Source organism: Mesoplodon mirus (assembly GCF_964341445.2).
Source record: "Mesoplodon mirus genome assembly, chromosome: 18".
Lineage (NCBI taxonomy): Eukaryota > Metazoa > Chordata > Mammalia > Artiodactyla > Ziphiidae > Mesoplodon > Mesoplodon mirus.
Genome location: NC_138994.1, coordinates 50,178,346 through 50,196,312, shown reverse-complemented (window position 1 = coordinate 50,196,312; position 17,967 = coordinate 50,178,346). Strand labels below are relative to the sequence as shown.

The window sequence follows — 17,967 nt, the reverse complement described above, 5'->3', positions numbered from 1 at the left end:
TGCCTTTTCCACTTTCTTGGGATCCTGGCCTGTGTCCTGAGTGGAAGGACCCAGGTCTTCAGAATTAGGGCTAAGCAAAAAGAAATTAGAGGAAGAGCTACAGGGTCTTAGGGTTCACTCGTGTCAATTTTCCTTTAATGTTATTACTGCAATGAAAAAGTAGCATCAGGCAGGGGTGAGATGGTGTGGGTCATCCCTCCCCCTGGGCTGGCCTCTGCTGCCTGCCAGGCTTTGGGGGAGATGGCAGGGAGCCTGGTCTTGGCAAATGGCAGCTGAATCTGTATATGGAGCTGAAAGTCAGGACTGCTGGCTTCTCATGCCATAGAGTGAGAAGCCAGGCAGGTCACTTGAACCTTCTGGGCCTCAGTTTCCCTCTGGGGAATGGGGAGTCTTCCATGAGCAGGGGATGGCAGGGAGGTAGAAATCTGAGCATGTTGAGAGAATGGGCAGAAAGCAACAGAGGCATCACAACTGGAAGTGTGGAGCTCTGGGTTCTAATCCTGGCTCTGACACTAACATTGTGACTCTCTCTCTCTGGGCCTCAGTTTACCTATTTGTACAATGAAGAGGTTGGGCTGTTCCAGCTGAGACATTGAACGAATCATTGGCTCTAAAGCCTGCACTTGAAGACTCTGCCCGGGTGAGCATTGGGGCCAGAGCCCAGCCTCTGAGAAGGCTACACAGCTGAGGCTTGAGGTCCAAGAGCGGAGGTCAGGCATGCGATTTACATCATCCTTGGCACCTCCCTGTCCTACTTACAAATCCAATTGGTTGCCAGGTCCCTTCCTTCAATCTGCCTCCCACTGGTCCTCCCCTTTCCATCCCCCTTCATCTCTCCCCTGGACCTGTCACTAGTCTCCCTGCCTCCTTCTCCCACCAATTCATCTGCCATACAACTGCTGGATTGAGTTTTTCTTTTTTTTTTTTTTTAAGTTTTATTTATTTTTGGCTGTGTTGGGTCTTCGTTGCTGTGTGCTGGCTTCCTTTAGTTGCAGAGAGCGGGGGCTACTCATTGCGGTGGCTTCTCGTTGCAGAGCACGGGCTCTAGGTGCGTGGGCTTCAGTAGTTGTGACTCGCAGGCTCTAGAGTGCAGGCTCAGTAGTTGTGGCGCACGGGCTTAGTTGCTCCGTGGCACATGGGATCTTCTTGGACCAGGGCTCGAACCCATGTCCCCTGCATTGGCAGGTGCATTTTTAACCACTGCGCCACCAGGGAAGCCCTTGGCAGGCGGATTCTTAACGACTGCGCCACCAGGGAAGTCCCCCGGATTGAGTTTCTTAATGTAGCATGATTCTGCTCAAAAATCTTCAGTGGCTCCCTACGACCCAGGAGGACTTCTTAGCTGTCCTGATATTGGTCAAAGTCTTCCAAAATCTGTCTGCAACCGTTATTTCCCGGCAGCTTTAAGCACAGCATTATCCAGTCAAATAGAGCTTTTCATGAGCTTTCGGTTTCCTACCTTCTGGATGTTGCCATGCTGTTCCTTTCATTTGGAAAGCTTTCTCCACCCTCGTTGCCCCGTAATATCTCAGCATGTCTAAATCTTACTCAGCTCTCAGGGAGAGGAAGTGCTCCCTCCTCTGGGGAGCGTGGGATGCCTGGTCTCCTCCTCCATCACCCACGCTTCAAGCTGGACATGATCCTGCCCATGAACTCCTGTCAGCCCTCTTCATTTTTTGCGTATCTTTAGATTACCTGTTGGTGTGTGTGTGTCTCCCCAACTAGACTGAGGGCTTCTTAGGGCTGGGAGGTGCTTGATGAACATTTTGTATCTCACTTCCCTAAGGTTCAGTTTCCTCACCAAGAAAGAGGGGTGATCGAACACCTGCCTGGCAGGATTGTTAAGAGGCTTAGAGAGGCTCACGGTGGACACCCCATCAGGGACAGTGCTTATGACGATGACAGTTGCCCCCCGCCATCCCTCCAGGCCTCACCTGAGCAGCGTTTCTGTAGCCTCAGGATTTCCAGGTGCAGGTCTCGCAGCAGGGCCATCTGTTCTTTTTTCAGGAAGCTGATGTGGCGTTGCACGCTCTGGATCTGATGCTCCAGGGACACGGTATCCATGGCAACCCAGGCCTGGGCCCCACCTGGGGAGGATGACAAGGTGAACCCACATCTTCCGGGCCCATCCACCCTGCCAACCTTCAGGTCCTTTCAATTGTCTCCTTCAGTCTGGGGTCCTGTTGTACCAGGGAGATGATTCTGTCACTGAAGTCATTTGTATTTACTCACTGAAGCTTCATAAACAAGCGGTGTGTTGGCAGGAAGTATAATTATTCCCATTTAACAGATGAAGAACCAGAGGCTCAGAGGGAAATGGCTTTACTCCCTTGCCCCCATGTAACTTTAGCCTCTTCTGTATCTCTGAGAGGAAAACAAATGGGGCAGCAAAGTCAGTAAAGAGAGACAGACATTTGGGTTCTAGTATGCTTCCTCACAAGCTGTGTGACTTTGGGCAAGCCCTCTCCCTCTCTAGGCTCTCGGTTTTCTCCTGGGTAAAATTAGGGAATTGTGGAGAGGATGAATGCTGAAGCCTCTCCAGCTCTGCCATCCCTCAAGCATCCCCGCTCAAGGGTGACCATCAATTGGCAGGGCAGTGTGATGGTTAGAGCACAACCCTCCGCCAATTCAATTCCATTTCTCTGATTTAACCTCAGCCCAGGGCTCTGGGCTCTTCCATGTCACAGAAGAGGAAGATCTGATGAATATTTTATTAATACTGATCCTGTGGGCTGAAGGCAGGTGGTGAGTCCCTTTTTCCAAGAGGAATGGGGGAGGGTCATATGGAGACCTAAGCAGTAGATCCACGGTAGAAGCTTATGACACTGTGATGGGAGAGGGAGGCTTGCATCCCTGAATCCTAATGACGGCCTGACTTTTCAGCGCTCTCTGAGGATCAGCGTCTTGGAAAAGCATAGGCAGAGGGCAAAAACAGGAGGCAGAGGGCAGCGGAAGCCGAGACCTCTGGATTCCAGGATTCAGAGCTCATGCCTTCTCTGCCAGGGACTCCCAAAGCTTGTGACGGCCCTTCCTCCACCTGCTCTAGGAATTCCCTGGCCAGAGGAGAGGAAAACCAGTTGGATTGTTCTGTTCAGCAATGGTCCCCTTGAAACAGGCTTTCTGGTAACCCTCTGCAAAGCAAGATTTTCATTTGTAGGGTCACATCCAGCAGGTGCACCTGAGAACCTCACATTCATAGGTTCCTCTCTTGGGGCCCCCCTTCCCTTGTACCTGTATGGCCTCCCTAATCCAACCAAATGGGCTTTCACTTCAGCAGGGGGTGGCCCTTTGGCCTGTGGGAATCACTGGTTACATTTACTGACCATCTGCTATGTTTAGGGAACTTTATGCATATTATCTTACTTCTGCCAACCACTCTTCAGTAGGTATCACCACCTCCATTTCACAAGAAACAGACTCAGAGTTGAAGTGACTTGTGCCAGTTCACATGTTCAGTAAGTGGCAGCAGATCCAATTCTCCAACCAAGTCTTTTGAATCCAAAGAAGTTTCCCAGTATTTACACTGAAAACAGTCCTGGGTTTGAATCCGAGGTTTTTCGGTTCCCTGCTGTGTGACTTTGGGCAAGAAGGTTAACCTCTCTAAACCTTGCTTCCCCTCTCTGTAAGATGAGGCTACTAAGAGTAACAGTCCTAGGATAGTTGAGAGGGTTAAATGAAATTAGAAATTGTACAGCATTTAGCACAGAACCTGGCTCGATCAATGCCTCATCCCTTCTCCTCCCTGTTTAATGTGTGAGTAGGTTAATCCCTGCCCTGATTTGCCCATTTGTTCATCATTCATTCATTCAATGATCTACTATCACCAACCACTGTGCTGGGTACAGGGACATAATGATGAACAAAACAGTATTCCTGCTTTCTGCTCTCATGGAGCTCACAGGGCCAGAGAAGAGAATCAAACAAATAAACAGGTACATCAAACAAACAAATAACACAAATAAGTTTACAGTTACAATCTGTAAGTGCTGTGAAAGAAACCTGCAGGGTAACGTTGAAAGAATATAAAGTGGGACCTAGTTTAGATCTGGGGTCAGGGAAGGTATCTTTGTGGAAATGATTTTAGGCTGAGGGACTTCCCTGGTGGCGCAGTGGATAAGAATCTGCGCTCCCAGTGCAGGGGGCCCGGGTTCGATCCCTGGTTGGGGAACTAGATCCCACATTCATGCCGCAACTAAGAGTTCACGTGCCACAGCTGAGGAGCCTGTGTGCCGCAACTAAGGAGCCCATGAGCCGCAACTAAGGAGCCCACGTGCTGCAACGAACACCTGGTGCAACCAGATAAATATTAAAAAAAAAAAAGAAATGATTTTAGGCTGAGACCTTGTGGCAGGCAGAATTCCAAGGTGGTCCCCAAGATTCCCAGCCCCTGATATATACCCTCTAACATCCCCTCCCCTTGGGTGTGGGTGGGATTGTGAATATGATAGATTTCATTCCTCTGATTAGGTTATATGACAAAGGTGAAGGATTTTACAGTTGTAATTAAGGTCTCCAATCAGTTGACTTTGAGTTAAAAACAAAAGGAAGATTATTCTGGGTGGGCCAGGTTCTAAGGGCCCTTGCTATAGGAAGAGATCTGAAGCGTGAGAGAAATTTGGCTTCTGGCCTAGAAGGGGTAAACTGCTATGCTGTGAGACAGCCTGTGCAGGAAGCCATAGGCAAGAACCTGAGCGAGGCCTCTAGTAGCTGAGAATGGTCCCTGATTGACAGTCAGCAAGAAAATGGGGACTCCAGTCCTACAGCTGCAGGGAAGTAAATACTGCCAACAACCTAAGGTATCTTGGAAACGGATCTTTCCCTAGTTGAGCTTTCAGAGGAGGATGCAGCCCTACCTTGATTTCAGCCTTAGGAGACCCTGAGTGGAGGACCCAAGTAAAAGGTGCCAGACTTCTGATCCTTGGAAACTGTGAGATAATAAATTTATGCAGCAATAGAAAACTAATACAGACTTGAAAGAGGGGTAGGAGTTAGTCAGAAGACTAAAGGGAAGAGCATTCCACACAGGGAACAGCATCTGTGAAGGCCCAGAGATAGAATAATGATAGCTTACATTTACTGACTGCCTACTATGTGCCAGGCTTTGCGCTAAGTGCTTTATGTGGTCTTTTTGAGGAACGGAGACATTGCCACTGCTGGTGAAGTTAAAGTGTAAGGTATTAGCGGAGAGTTGCAGGAAGTGAGGTTAGGAAGTGAAAGATCACACAGGGACTTAAAACTGTGTTAAGAATTTTGGACTAATGCTAAATGAATTGGGAAGTTATTAAAGGATTTTAAGCAGGAGATGGACGTGATACAATTTGCATTTTCAAAAGATCACTGGCTGTTGTGGGGAGGGCAGATTAGAGGGGGCAGAGTGGATGTGGGGAGGTCAGCTGGGAAAATGTAGCAGTTATTAAGGTGAGAGATGACAAAGGCCTGGACTGGATGATGGAGGTGGAGTTGGAGACAGCTCCAGGTGTATTTTGTGGGTAGAACTGGCAGGATGAGGGGATGGGTTGGATTAGATCATGATGATGGGGAAGGGGATTTCCAGGATATCTCCCAGTTTTCCAGTTTGGGAAACTCAAGTATGAAGACACTTTTGCTGGATCTTTCCCCATTTCTTCATCTTTCATGCTGGACCTCTTTCACATTCGACCTCTTCTATAATCACTCCTTCCATGATCTCATCCAATCCAATGGCTGTAAATGCTATTTATATGCTGACCCCTAAACTAAATCTCCTAATACCTCCACGTGGATGTCTAATAGGTCCCTCAAACTTACAAGGTTCAATACTGAACTCTTATGATCCCTCCTGCAAGCCTGCTCTGGCCCAGTGTTCGCTATCTTGATAAAGGGTACTTGGTTGCTCAGGCCAAAAACTTAGGAGTCATCTTTGATTCTTTTCTTTTTTCTTCCTTTTTTTTTTAATTTGTGTTTGGCTGCGTTGGGTCTTTGTTGCTGCTTGTGGGCTTTCTCTAGTTGCGGAGAGGAGTAGTTGTAGCACATGGGCTTAGTTGCTCCGCGGCATATGGGATCTTCCCGGACCAGGGATCAAACCCATATCCCCTGCATTGGCAGGCAGATTCTTAACCACTGCGCCACCAGGGAAGACCTGGCCTCACTGCTTTTTATTCAACTTGCCAAGCATACTGGAGCCTCAGGGACTTTCCCTCTGCCAGGAATGTCCTTCTTCAGGATACCCTCAGGGTCCATTCCCTCCCTGCATTCAGGACTCTGACCCAGGGCCCTTCTCTGATTGCCTGATTTAAAATAGAACTCTTGGGAATTCCTTGGCAGTCCAGTGGTTAGGACATTGTGCTTCTACTGCTGGGGGCCCAGGTCTGTTCCCTGATGGGGGAACTACAATCCCTCAAGCCGCATGGCACAGCCAAAACAAACAAACAAAGAAACCAAAAAATGGAACACTCTGTCACTCTCCATTCCCCTAATCTGCATTGTTTTTTTTCCCATGAACTTACCACCACAAGAATATATTACGGGTTTCCCTGGTGGCGCAGTGGTTGAGAATCTGCCTGCTAATGCAGGGGACACGGGTTCGAGCCCTAGGCTGGGAAGATCCCACATGCCACGGCGCAACTAGGCCATTGAGCCACAACTACTGAGCCTGCGCATCTGGAGCCTGTGCTCCGCGACGAGAGGCTGCGATAGTGAGAGGCCCGCGCACCGCGATGAAGAGCGGCCCCCGCTTGCCACAACTAGAGAAAGCCCTCGCACAGAAACAAAGACCCAACACAGCCAAAAATAAATAAATAAATAAATAAATAAAAGCCAAGCATTTGAAGCCCTTAAAAAAAAAAAAAAAAAAAAAGAATGTATTACATTTTTCCTTATCTGTTTCCCCTGCCAGATTGTTGGCAACCCAAGGTGAAGGACTCTGTTTTGTTTCCTCCTGTTCCCTAGTAGCTAGCACAGAATCTGGCAAATAGGAGCTACTCAGTAAATATGTGTAGGATGCCTGAGTGAGTGAATCTGTCAAGCTGGGGCAGACTGATGGAGAACCAGATTTACAGAGAAGTTAAGTCTCAGCCCGAGACATGTTAGATTTGACATGCTCAGGAGACCTCAAACAAGGAGAAATAGATTTCAAGCAGTCAGTCAGTATACTGGTGCATAACTCAGGAGAAATAGGTGAGCTATGTCTGTGCTCTTGTATATCTATGTTGGGATGTGTGTGCCTCTGCACCTGTGCATGTACTTGAGCCTGTGTGCATGCCTCAAGGAGTGCATGTGTGTGTGTATGTGTGTCGGGGGAGGGTTCTTGCTTCTCTTGTATCTATGTGTCTGCTGTGCGTGCACCTGAGGGATGAAGGCGTGTGGGCCTACGCTTAGGATGAAGAGAGAAAATGTCTGTTCCTAGCTGCTGAAAAGCAAATGTTTCTGAAGAGTAAAAGCCCTTTCCACACAGCCCTGGAGACTGGACCCTGGCCACAGTGAGACGCTGAACCAAACAGCTGTTTCTGTGCCTTCCCAGAAGGACTTGAGTATTTGCTTCCAACTAGGCAGGCTGTTCTTCTCAGGGCAGAAATTTGGGTCACAAACGATCTTGGCAAATATTCTTTCTTAGACGGTATTGTTTAGTTTGTTTGGGGGAGGGCGGGAAATGGAGTGGGGAAGGGGGAACCAGGGACAACACAGATCTCTCTGTGTAGCTGGGGAATCACAGGCGCTTCAGAAGGCCTGAGCCAGGAAAATGTCAGGTTTTTGCATAGAAATGCAGCGCTGGAAGCTCCAGACTTCAGAAAATGCTCCTGCCTGAGGACTTGGTCCAGGCCAGTGGCAGCAGATGAAGGGTTAGAGCTATCAGTGACATCTTCTCCCCGCACCCAGCCTGAGATGCCCAAACTCACAGATTACAGTGCTTGGTGAGAAGGGTCCCTCACCTCTGTCCACTGTCCCGACCACTTCAGGGCCTGCATTGTTTATGCTGCCCACCTTCTCCTTGTGCTCCTAGTTCTCTCTTTGAATTTTCTCGTTTGATAAAAAAAGTTCGCTTAAAAAAAGTGTCATTAAGAATAAAAAAGGGGCTTCCCTGGTGGCGCAGTGGTTGGGAGTCCGCCTGCCGATGCAGGGGACGCGGGTTCGTGTCCCGGTCCGGGAAGATCCCACATGCCGCGGAGCGGCTGGGCCCGTGAGCCATGGCCACTGAGCCTGCGCGTCCGGAGCCTGTGCTCCGTGGCGGGAGAGGCCACAACAGTGAGAGGCCCGCGTACCACAAAAAATAAATAAATAAATAAATAATAAAAAAGGACCTGTAACACAGGCCTCACAATTTATAGAGTTAATTCCAAGTACTTTTGATATGCCTCTCAGCTGTTTGAAAGTTATCAATATTTTTCCTTCTTGGGGAAGCTGGTGGGAGAAACTTTCTGTGCTCAGGTCCCCAACCACTGACAAAGTGTCAGGCCCAGGAACTCTGTGACCCTGGTACAGTTCTGACTTTCTAAGGCCTGGGCTCCTGATCTCTGAAAATGACCTCACCTCCTGCTTGTCTCTGGAGCTTATGGGTACCCACTTCCTTCCCCAGCTATCTATCTACCACAGACTGGGCAAGGAGGAAACTGTAGTTCTCTCTCCTCTCCAGTTCTTACAGCTCCTTGGGTTGAAAGAACCACAGAAAGTACAGAATCATAGTACTCAGGGCTCAGAGGGGCCCTCAGAATCATCGTACTCAGGGCTCAGAGGGGCCCTCAGAATCACTGCAATCAGTGTTTTTCAAAATTTGCTGCATAGAGCCCCGGAGTTCTGCAAAGGGGTCTCAGATGTGGCCAAAAGGTTTGAAGGCAAAAGATAGGACTGGAAGCTTTGCTATGTTTATTCCTCATTAATATGGTGGGCTTGTGCATACAAATTAATCGGAGAAAGGGCTTCCACTAACCAAAAGTTTGAAAACCACTTATGTAGTCCAAATTTTCCTTGAGTGGCTAACCATCCTCCCTTCGTCTGCTCCATGTCCCTTGGTCTCTGCTGCCCCCGTCTCTCCCTCAGGCAGACACCGTGGCTGGGAGATGAAGCACAACTGAAGCCTCTTGCTTTCTGCTTACGTGGAGTTTGCACTGTCTGCCACCCCGCAGCCCCTAACTGCTTCTCTTGTCCCAGTTTCAATTTCATTCTTGGTGTTTCTCTTCTCTTTGGGATTGAAAATATTTATGGAGTCAACAACAATTCTGAACACTAAAATACCCACATTTTGTTAAAATTCTTTAAGTATGAATTCTTGTTTCAAGGAGAAAGTTAAACTTATGTTTATCATTCTTATAGCCAGGGCAGGTATATTAGATAAGACAGGCATGGTAATAAATGGATAAATAAATGAATTAATATATTCTTTACTTTTCCTAGTCATTATTCCTCTTCACTACCTGACTCTGAGGCCTAGGGTAGGAAAGCAGGAACTCAAGAAGTCTTTCTCAGACATGGATACACAGGTAATAATATTTATAATAATCATGAGCGGAATTCCCTGGCGGTCCAGTGGTTAGAACTCTGCACTTGCACGGCAGGGGGCCCAGGTTCGATCCCTGGTCGGGGAACTGAGATCCCGAAAGCCGTGCAGCCAAGTTAAAAAAAACAAAGAAAAAAAAAAATCACTGCACAGGTAATAATACCTATAAAATAACAATAAATGGCTGGCACTGCTCTTAGCATTTTATGTATATTAACTCATTTATTTATTTACTTATTTTTTTTTTTTTTGGCTGCGCAGTTTGCGGGATCTTAGTTCCCTGACCAGGGACTGAATCTGGGCCCTCTGCAGTGAGAGCACCCAGTCCTAACCACTGAACCACCAGGGAACTTCCTAACTCATTTATCTTTACAACCACCCTGCATTGAAGGTCCTATTAGTATATCCACTCCATAGATGAGGAAGCAGAGGCTCAGAGAGGTTAAGAAGTTTGCGCAACACATACAACTACAGTGCCTGGCAACTAGGATCTCTCCACTGGGTGCTCACCGGGGCATTCAAGGCCCTTCACAATCTAAACACAGTGCACATCTGCAGTCTGAACTCCTCTTTCAGATTCTTGCTGCTAGCCGTGGACATCCCCTCACAATCCCCACCCTATCTCTGCCTCCCGAAACCTGACCCATCCTTCAAGGCCCTGCTCAGATGCTACCTTTCCCATGAAGCCTTCCCTGGCCCACCATGCTGGGAAGACTCTCTCCTGCCTTTGTGTTCCCCAGGCATTCTGCCTTGTATCATATTATGCTGTGTGTGTGTGCATGCCCCCCGTGTGTGTGTGTGCAAACCTGGCTCTAAGCCATAAGCTTCCTGAGGGCAGGGCCTCACCAGGCCAAGTCAGTACACGTATTAAAAAATAATTACTCCCCCCCCCACAACCTCCCCAAGTCCTTGGCTTTCCTGGGGACTTGCGTTGGGAACAAAAAGTCAGTCCTTGACAAATGTCTGGGACTCTCTGCCAGGTGGGGTCACTTGGCCAGTTGTGGTGCCACAGTTCTCCGGTGGTCTTGTGGTCTTCTCCACTCTGGGGCCCCTCATCCCCCAATACCTCTAGGCTATGGCTCCCCTCTCTACTGAAGATCCCAGGAGCCCCGACCTCAGTGGAGCTGAAGATCCAGGGACACGGGGAGTGGGATGTATGGGGAAACTGGAGCCCCCGCCCCCTTCAGTCTTAATGTTCTGCCCTGATTATGCCTCGAATATGACTCCCAGAGAAGGCAGGGGGGGATGTGGAGACGAAGGAGGACGGCGAAGAGAGGCACCTAGGGAGGGCAGGGGAAGGCAGGCAGAAGGAAAGATACGCGTGGTGGGAGGTGGCGGTGGCTCGACCTCGGGCCGCTCTGGACTCTTCGCCAGGGCCAGGAAGGGCCCGAGTCTGGGCGGCGGAGGACAACTTCTGCCAGCAGCCCGCGGGTCCTGTCCGTCTCCCGCGCTGTGGTGCGCAGCCCCGCGCCAGCCCTCCCGGGGGAGCTGGAGCCCGGGTCGTGCGGTTCCCCACCCGGGGCCACCCGGGCGCCCAACCCCACGCCCACCGGCCTCCTCACCTTCGGGACCTGAGGGAGCGACGGGCCAGCGGAGCCCTGAGTCCGGGCCGGGCTGGGTTGGGGGAGGCGCTGTTCTTCCCCGCGCTAGCTGCGCCCGGGGTTCCGCAGCACCCGCCCGGGCTGTGGCGCCATCAGCTACTGCGAGGCTGCAGGGCGGTCGGGCCCGGGCTCCGGGGGGCTCCCGGGCGCCGAGGGGGGGTCCGGGGCGGGCTCCAGGCGTAAACACCCAGCAACGTGACCGGAACTGGCGAACGAGCAGTAGGGGGGAAGGGGGGGCGGGAGAGATAAGGGGGGAGGGGAGGGACCTGGGACTGGCGAGGAGGGGCCGTGGGCGGGGCGGGGGGAGGGGAGGCTGGCTGAGCGCGGTCGGGGGAGGGGGAATCCCGGGAGTCCCGGGAGCCCCGGGAGCCAGGCCTAAGGACCCCGGCGGGCTGCCGAACTCGCGGAGCCGGCTTTGCCTGGAAGCTGGAAGGGAAACCCGGGGAACCCGCCGGCCACTTGGAGAGCAAGGGCGCGGCGGGCGTATCAGCACCGCGGACAGCGCCCAGGCCCGCAGGCCGCGATCCGCTCCTCCCCTCTGCCCACCCCCTGGGGTAGAGACCAGAGACAGTGACCCCCCCTGGCCCAGGGAAGGGTTGGGGTTGGGGGGTGAGCTGCCCAGGGGTCAGAAAATCTACCCTGTGCCTCAGATCTGTCACAAGCTGTGTGACCTTGGGTGAGTCACATCACCTCTCTGGGCGGCAGTTAATAAGACATCCCCTTTCCCTCTATTTGAGGGGCCCCAAAGCCAAGAGAAGATCCTTTTAAAACCCTAATTAAAGTCCAGAACATTGGGGTTGATCCGTTTTCACTGTACATGGGAGGCTTCTGGACCGGACTGCTTGGCTTCTAATTCTGGGTCTACCAGTACCTTCCTCCTTCTCGGAGCCCAGTCTCCTCATCTGTAAAATGGGGTAATATTGGTCTACACGGCTCATAAGATCTTTGGGTTGTTGCGAGGTTTAAATGAAATAATACATGTAAAGTACATACAACAGTGCTGAGTGCCCAGTAGGCATTCTTGCTCATGATGGCAAGGGACCAGGTGGCACTGAGTGAGTGGCAGATGGTTCAGAGTCCCCTCTGGGTGAGTCATTTCCATCCCTGCCTTCAGGGACTGGAGGAAGGGGCTGAGGGGCTTCAGACTAAAGGGCTGGTCTGGCTTTTCCCACTCTGCTGCCGGCCGAATGCTTCCTTCCCTACTCCTCTGGGCCAAATATCCAGAGAAATCTTTTACCTTTGTCTCCAGAACTGGGAGACCTTTGCATGAGGGCCTTGGAGAAGGTCCCAACGACTCATCAAAGGTTATCCTGCCTTTTCTCTATGGATCCCTTTGCTCCCGGTCCTTCCTAGTCAACTTTCAAACCTTAACTGGACTTGAGCGTCAATGGATAAAAGCTTTAGCTGCTCTTGGCCGATTCTCAAAAAATTGAAATTACTCTCTTAGTTGGCTTGACAGGCAGTGGGGTTCAAAGGCAACTCAAATCCCACCCTGTGGTAACTCTAGCTTCTAGCTGTGCTGAAGTTAGCTCCTCTTCACCCCATCTCCCCTGAGGAAACCCCTGGGAGAGGAGCAGAAAGGCCAGCCCAGTCCTGCTGCTTCGTCCCTTGCTATCCCTCCTGGGGCAGCATTCCTGGGCCATGTATTGTGTGTGTGTCTCCAGCAGGGCCATGGGTCTGATAAACCATTGATTTACCAGTTCTGATGAACTAACCCCTCAATTTCATGAGATATTGGTAAGAAGGGTGAAAGGTATGTTTTGTATCCCCAGAAGACATGTGATATGAAGCACCTGAAAACCTGGGCTCTGGTCTGAGCTCTATTACTTACTAGTTAGGTAATTCTGGGGAAGCCTTAACCTCTCTGAGCTCCAGTTCCTCCTTCAAATAGTAAAAAAGGAAAAGCAACATCTACTCTGCCAACAGGATCATTGTGGGGTTGTCATGAGGTGAGAGTGAAGGGGCTTTGTAAAGTGCATGCAGATGCAATTGTTATAACCAGGACCCAAATGTTTTTCTCCTTGATCGGTATCAAGATGGATCCTGGAGGGACGTCCCTGGTGTCACAGTGGTTAAGAATCTGCGTGCCAATGCAGGGGACACAAGTTCGAGCCCTGGTCCGGGAAGATCCCACATGCCACAGAGCAAGTAAGCCCATACGCCACGACTACTGAGCCTGCGCTCTAGAGCCCACGAGCCACAGCTACTGAGCCCGTGTGCCACAACTACCGAAGCCCGCGTGCCTAGAGCCCATGCTCCACAACAAGAGAAGTCACCACAATGAGAAGCCCACACACCACAACAAAGAGTAGCTCCCGCTCACCACAACTAGGGAAAGCCCGTGCACAGCAACAACGAAGACCCAATGCAGGCAAAAGTAAATAAATTAAAAAAAAAAAAAAAAAGAATCTGCCTTCCAGTGCAGGGGACGCGGGTTTGATCCCTGGTCAGGGAACTAAGATCCCACATGTCGCGGGGCAACTAAGTCCACGCACCACAACGAAAAATCCCGTATGCCGCAACTAAGACCCGACACAGCCAAAAAAAAAAAAAAAAAAAAGATGGATCCTAGGACTCTGGCTTTTCACCAGCTGAAGCAAACAGCTCCAGATGCCTGTCTGATGGGTGGCCATGCCTGGTCATGGGGGGCTCCAGCCTTGCCACAGGAAGTGCTTCTGACAGAGTCCTGCACTGGGCCAAGCTCCCAGCTGGGCCCCTAGGGCTGTCCGTGGGACACTTGCAGGAAGAAGATCCACATGTGAGACAACAAAAGATGTGCACAAAAGCATCCAAGGAATAACTGAAAATGATGAACCAGCAGAGCTAGGGCTTAAGCTTTTGGGCAAGGAGACTTTGAGGTGCCTCCTTGGAGGAGGTTAACAATCAGTCAACACACAGAGGACAGTAATACTGAGCAAAGCTGACTGCATGGTCCTATACCTGACATTACGGGGAGACCCAGAGACATATTATGACATATGGAGATTATGATATTGTGGATGATGATGTTGATAATAACACTTATTAAGCATGTCCTATATGCCAAGCCATCCACTAAATACTTAAAAAATCATATTTCTATTTTCAAAATTAAATGTGTAGCCAAGTCAAAGAAAACTAAATTGTATAAAAAGTGTACATCAGGCCTCAGAAGTAACATTATTTTGAGCTGAGCACTTTACCCACATAATCTCATTGAAACTTCAGAGAAATCCTACTGGAAAGGTTTATTTCCATTTGTAGGTGGAGAAAATGAGGCTCAAGGGAGGTTAAATTTGATACCACCCAGCTTGTAAGCAGCAGAGCCAGGATTCAAACTCCAGCCCGATCAAGGCCAGAGGTGGGGGACTTCCCTAATGGTGCAGTGGTTAAGACTCCATGCTGCCAATGCAGTGGGCCGGGGTTCGATCCCTGGTTAGGGAACTAGATCCCACATGCATGCCGCAACTAAGAGTTTGCATGCCACAACTAAGGAGCCCGCGTGCTGCAACTAAGACCCGGTGCAACCGAATAAATAAATAAATAAAATAAAATAAAATTAGTGGGCTTAAAAAGAAAAAAAGCCAGAGGTGGGCTTCATCAGGCCCCTCAGAGAGGAGGTGACTCCAGCGGTGGCAGAAGGCACCGACAGTGGTACCAGCTCTGCATTGGTCAGTGTCCTGGCAGGGAACAGACAGCACATTTAAAATGAGTCATTTGAAGGGAGTTAAGGGACTATCTACAAGGTTGTGGGACAGAGTTTAAGAATAAAGGATAGGCAGAGATGTTACCATCCCTAGGCCTGGAGGGACAGGAGAAGGCAGTTACGAGAATTCAGAAAGGATGGGTATGGGGAGAGGGCTACCTGGCAGGAGCTGTGGCTTTCCTTAAAATGAAACATCTGACCCACAGGGACCTGCGAGGGAGCTGAGGAATAAATATCCCAGCCTCACTCTCCTCTTTCCTCCCCATCTCCTGCTGGCGCCTCCTCCAGCCAGTCCCAATCAGAAGCCAGAATTTAAGGGAGTCCATTGACACTGCTTGCATAGGTTGACTTCCTGGGACACAAGCAGAGTAGAGAAAGGTGTGGAAAGGTTCTGGAGGAAGGAGATATCTGGCACAACCTTCCTCAACTTGGGCCCCATTTGCTGTTCTCTGCCAGACTGCTGCCCACTGAGTGCTCCAGCAATGGTGGACACCAAGATGCTCTAAACAGGGGGGCAGGTGACAGCATTACAGGGATACCCGCTTTTCTTCAAAGACTCTGGCCATCTGTCCTGACCCCAAAAGACCACCCAATCTGGGTCCCTTGGGATGCTGTGGCTAGAGGGATTGGGAGCTCTGGGACTGGAGACCCAACCAGAAGTTACGGTGGATAAGCCTTTTAGTCAGCTTACGTTAAGAATGAAAGATGAAACTAGGGTAAGGCTGCACTCTGCTCGGGGGTGAAATGGCTGATTTGGATAAAATGGTCCCTAAAATCTCAGCTCTGACTTTTGGAGTTTGAGATCATTCCTCAACCACAAGCATGGCAACAGGAATGAGTTCTGTGTGTGTGTGTGTGTGTGTGTGTGTGTGTGTGTGTGTGTGTGTACTAGACCACAATTCAGCCTCAGACACATCCCCTCTGCCTCAGCCCTGCCCACATCCTCCTCTTTCTAGGGCAGAGAGCTCAGACGCTCACCCAACAGACTTCACTGAAGGGATCCTGAGAGGTTCCACCGCCTGTGCCTGAAGTTCTTCCATTTCAGACCACTTTCCATCATCTCGGGCAGCTAGCTCCCCAGTTCTTTCATGATCTGGTGTAATTGTGGCCACTTTTTTCCTTAATTTTTCCCTAACTTTGTATTAGCTTTGCCACACGTAATGCTCCACATTTTGCCTTAAACGTACCACTTCCTTCAGCCAATTCTTTTAAATATTGTGTTTTATTACAGAAGCATTAGAATTATACTTCAGAAAGGCTGGGAAATGCAGTAACAAAAATCTACCTGTAATCCTACTGCCCTAGTGCAACTAGTATTATTTTTGTGTATTATCTTCTAGTTTGTTCGTATGAATGATGATTTACATAGTCATCTTCATGGCATATCTGATTTTTTTTTTTTGTTTTTGCCATGCCATGCAATCTGTGGGATCTCAGTTCTCTGACCAGGGATTGAACCCGGGCCACAGCAGTGAAAGCCCAGAGTCCTAACCACTGGGCCACCAGGGAACTCCCTGGCATATCTGTTTTTTTTACACATATTATATCACAACTTTCCCCCCCCATGTTTCTGTGGAGTCTTCACAATGCTTGCAGCCTCTTGAAGATAATTGGCTACTTGTGGCTGGCTGTTGTCTTTTATTTGTTTGAAATACACTATCATTTTTGAATTATTAAAAAAATTTTTAAAGAAGATAAAGAGCTCGTAATCTCACCACCCAGATAGTACAGAATTATATACAGACTATGCAGACAATTCTTAAAAATACTTTTAAGAAAAAGACATACTGATACTTATAAAAGTAAAAACTTCCTCATCCTCCATCTTCAACTTCTCTGCCCAAAGTTTTCCACCATTAACAAATTCTGTGTATACGTACACAGACATGCTTTTTTTTTTTTTTCATTTTTAAGGAACTGACATCATATAGCACCTCACCCTGTTCTGTATTGTTTTTTTTTTTCCACTTGTATGTTGGAAATCTCCTAAAAATCATTAAATGTTTTCATTCACCAATCGATGCCTATGTATCAAAATTAAAATTTTTTCCCACATTATTCATTGTAGAAAACTTAGGAATTTTTGACAAGTAAAGATATAAAAACAAAATTGTCCACTTATACCTTTTGGTCATAACAAATCCTAACATTCGGCATTAAAAATTTTTATTATATAAAATCTTAATTATGTATAATTTAAATATCTTATTTTGTAGTCTGCTTTTTGGCTTAGCAATGTAGCATGAACATTTTTCTCCTGCTGCAGAGTGCTATTCCACTATATTGATAAACTACAATGTACTCTATCCATTTTCATATTGTTGGATAATTAGATTGTTTCTATTTTTTAATGTTAAAAAAAGCCATGTGGCAAATATCTTGGTAGCTTATTCATTTGAAAAGTGACTTTTATTGTCTTTTTTCTTATTGCACATAATGTTTATTTAGAAAAATTAGAATATATGGAAAAGAAATAAAATAAATAAAATAAAATGAAAATCACTATAACTTCACCCACCCAGAGATAAATCACTTTTTACATATGTTCCTGTAGTTCTTCCAGATTTTTCTACAAATATCTTAATATATTTAGATCTACTTGGTAACATTTTTTTCATTTCAAAATATATCTTTTTTTTTCATGTCAATAAAAGTCTCTCTTAGTAGTTGTATAATATCCCATCATATGGACTTGCTTCTTCACTTAACTAATCTCCTGTTGGACTTTTGTGTTGTCTTCAGTTTTACTCTATTGCAAACAGTGTTGCAAGGGACATTCTTTTACAAAGACTCCCCCCAACACACCATTTCTAATTATCTCCTTAGGATGAATTCCAAAAAGAGAAATTACTAAGCCAAGAGAAATGCACATCTGATGGCTTTTGATCATACTGTCAAATTGCCATGCACAATAATTGAACCAATTTGTACACTGACCTCAGTCACGATTGGGAGAGCCTACTTCCCTTCTCCATACAAACCCTGCATGGGATAATTAACAGCACAAAAACAACCAACTGTTCCAAATTTGACAAGTAAAAAAATACCATCACATTTACATTTTCAAATATTTAATTTCCAGTAATATTGAAATTTAAAAATGTGTCTAGGGACATCCCTGGTGGCACAGTGGTTAGGAATCTGCCTTCCAATGCAAGGGACATGGGTTCGATCCCTGGTCTGGGAAGATCCCACATGCCACGGAGCAACTA

At 48.2% G+C, this 17,967-nt stretch overlaps 1 protein-coding gene and 1 long non-coding RNA gene across 2 annotated transcripts in view; one reads left to right on the top strand and one right to left on the bottom strand.

Annotated features, from left to right (window-relative positions):
* LOC309793481 overlaps nucleotides 1-2,129 on the top strand; it is a 7,145-nt gene extending 5,016 nt beyond the window's left edge. The window contains exon 3 of the long non-coding RNA XR_014291919.1: nucleotides 2,008-2,129. This is a non-coding gene — a long non-coding RNA (uncharacterized lncRNA). The remainder of the gene's footprint in view (nucleotides 1-2,007) is intronic.
* The window catches only part of CCDC92B (coiled-coil domain containing 92B), a gene marked incomplete at its 3' end in the record, with an annotated part of 7,431 nt that extends 5,245 nt beyond the window's left edge, over nucleotides 1-2,186 (bottom strand). The window contains exon 1 of the mRNA XM_082603949.1: nucleotides 1,935-2,186. Coding sequence (XP_082460075.1) covers nucleotides 1,935-2,064 — 130 coding nt within the window. The 5' untranslated portion in view covers nucleotides 2,065-2,186. The remainder of the gene's footprint in view (nucleotides 1-1,934) is intronic.
* Nucleotides 2,187-17,967: the final 15,781 nt, after the last annotated feature.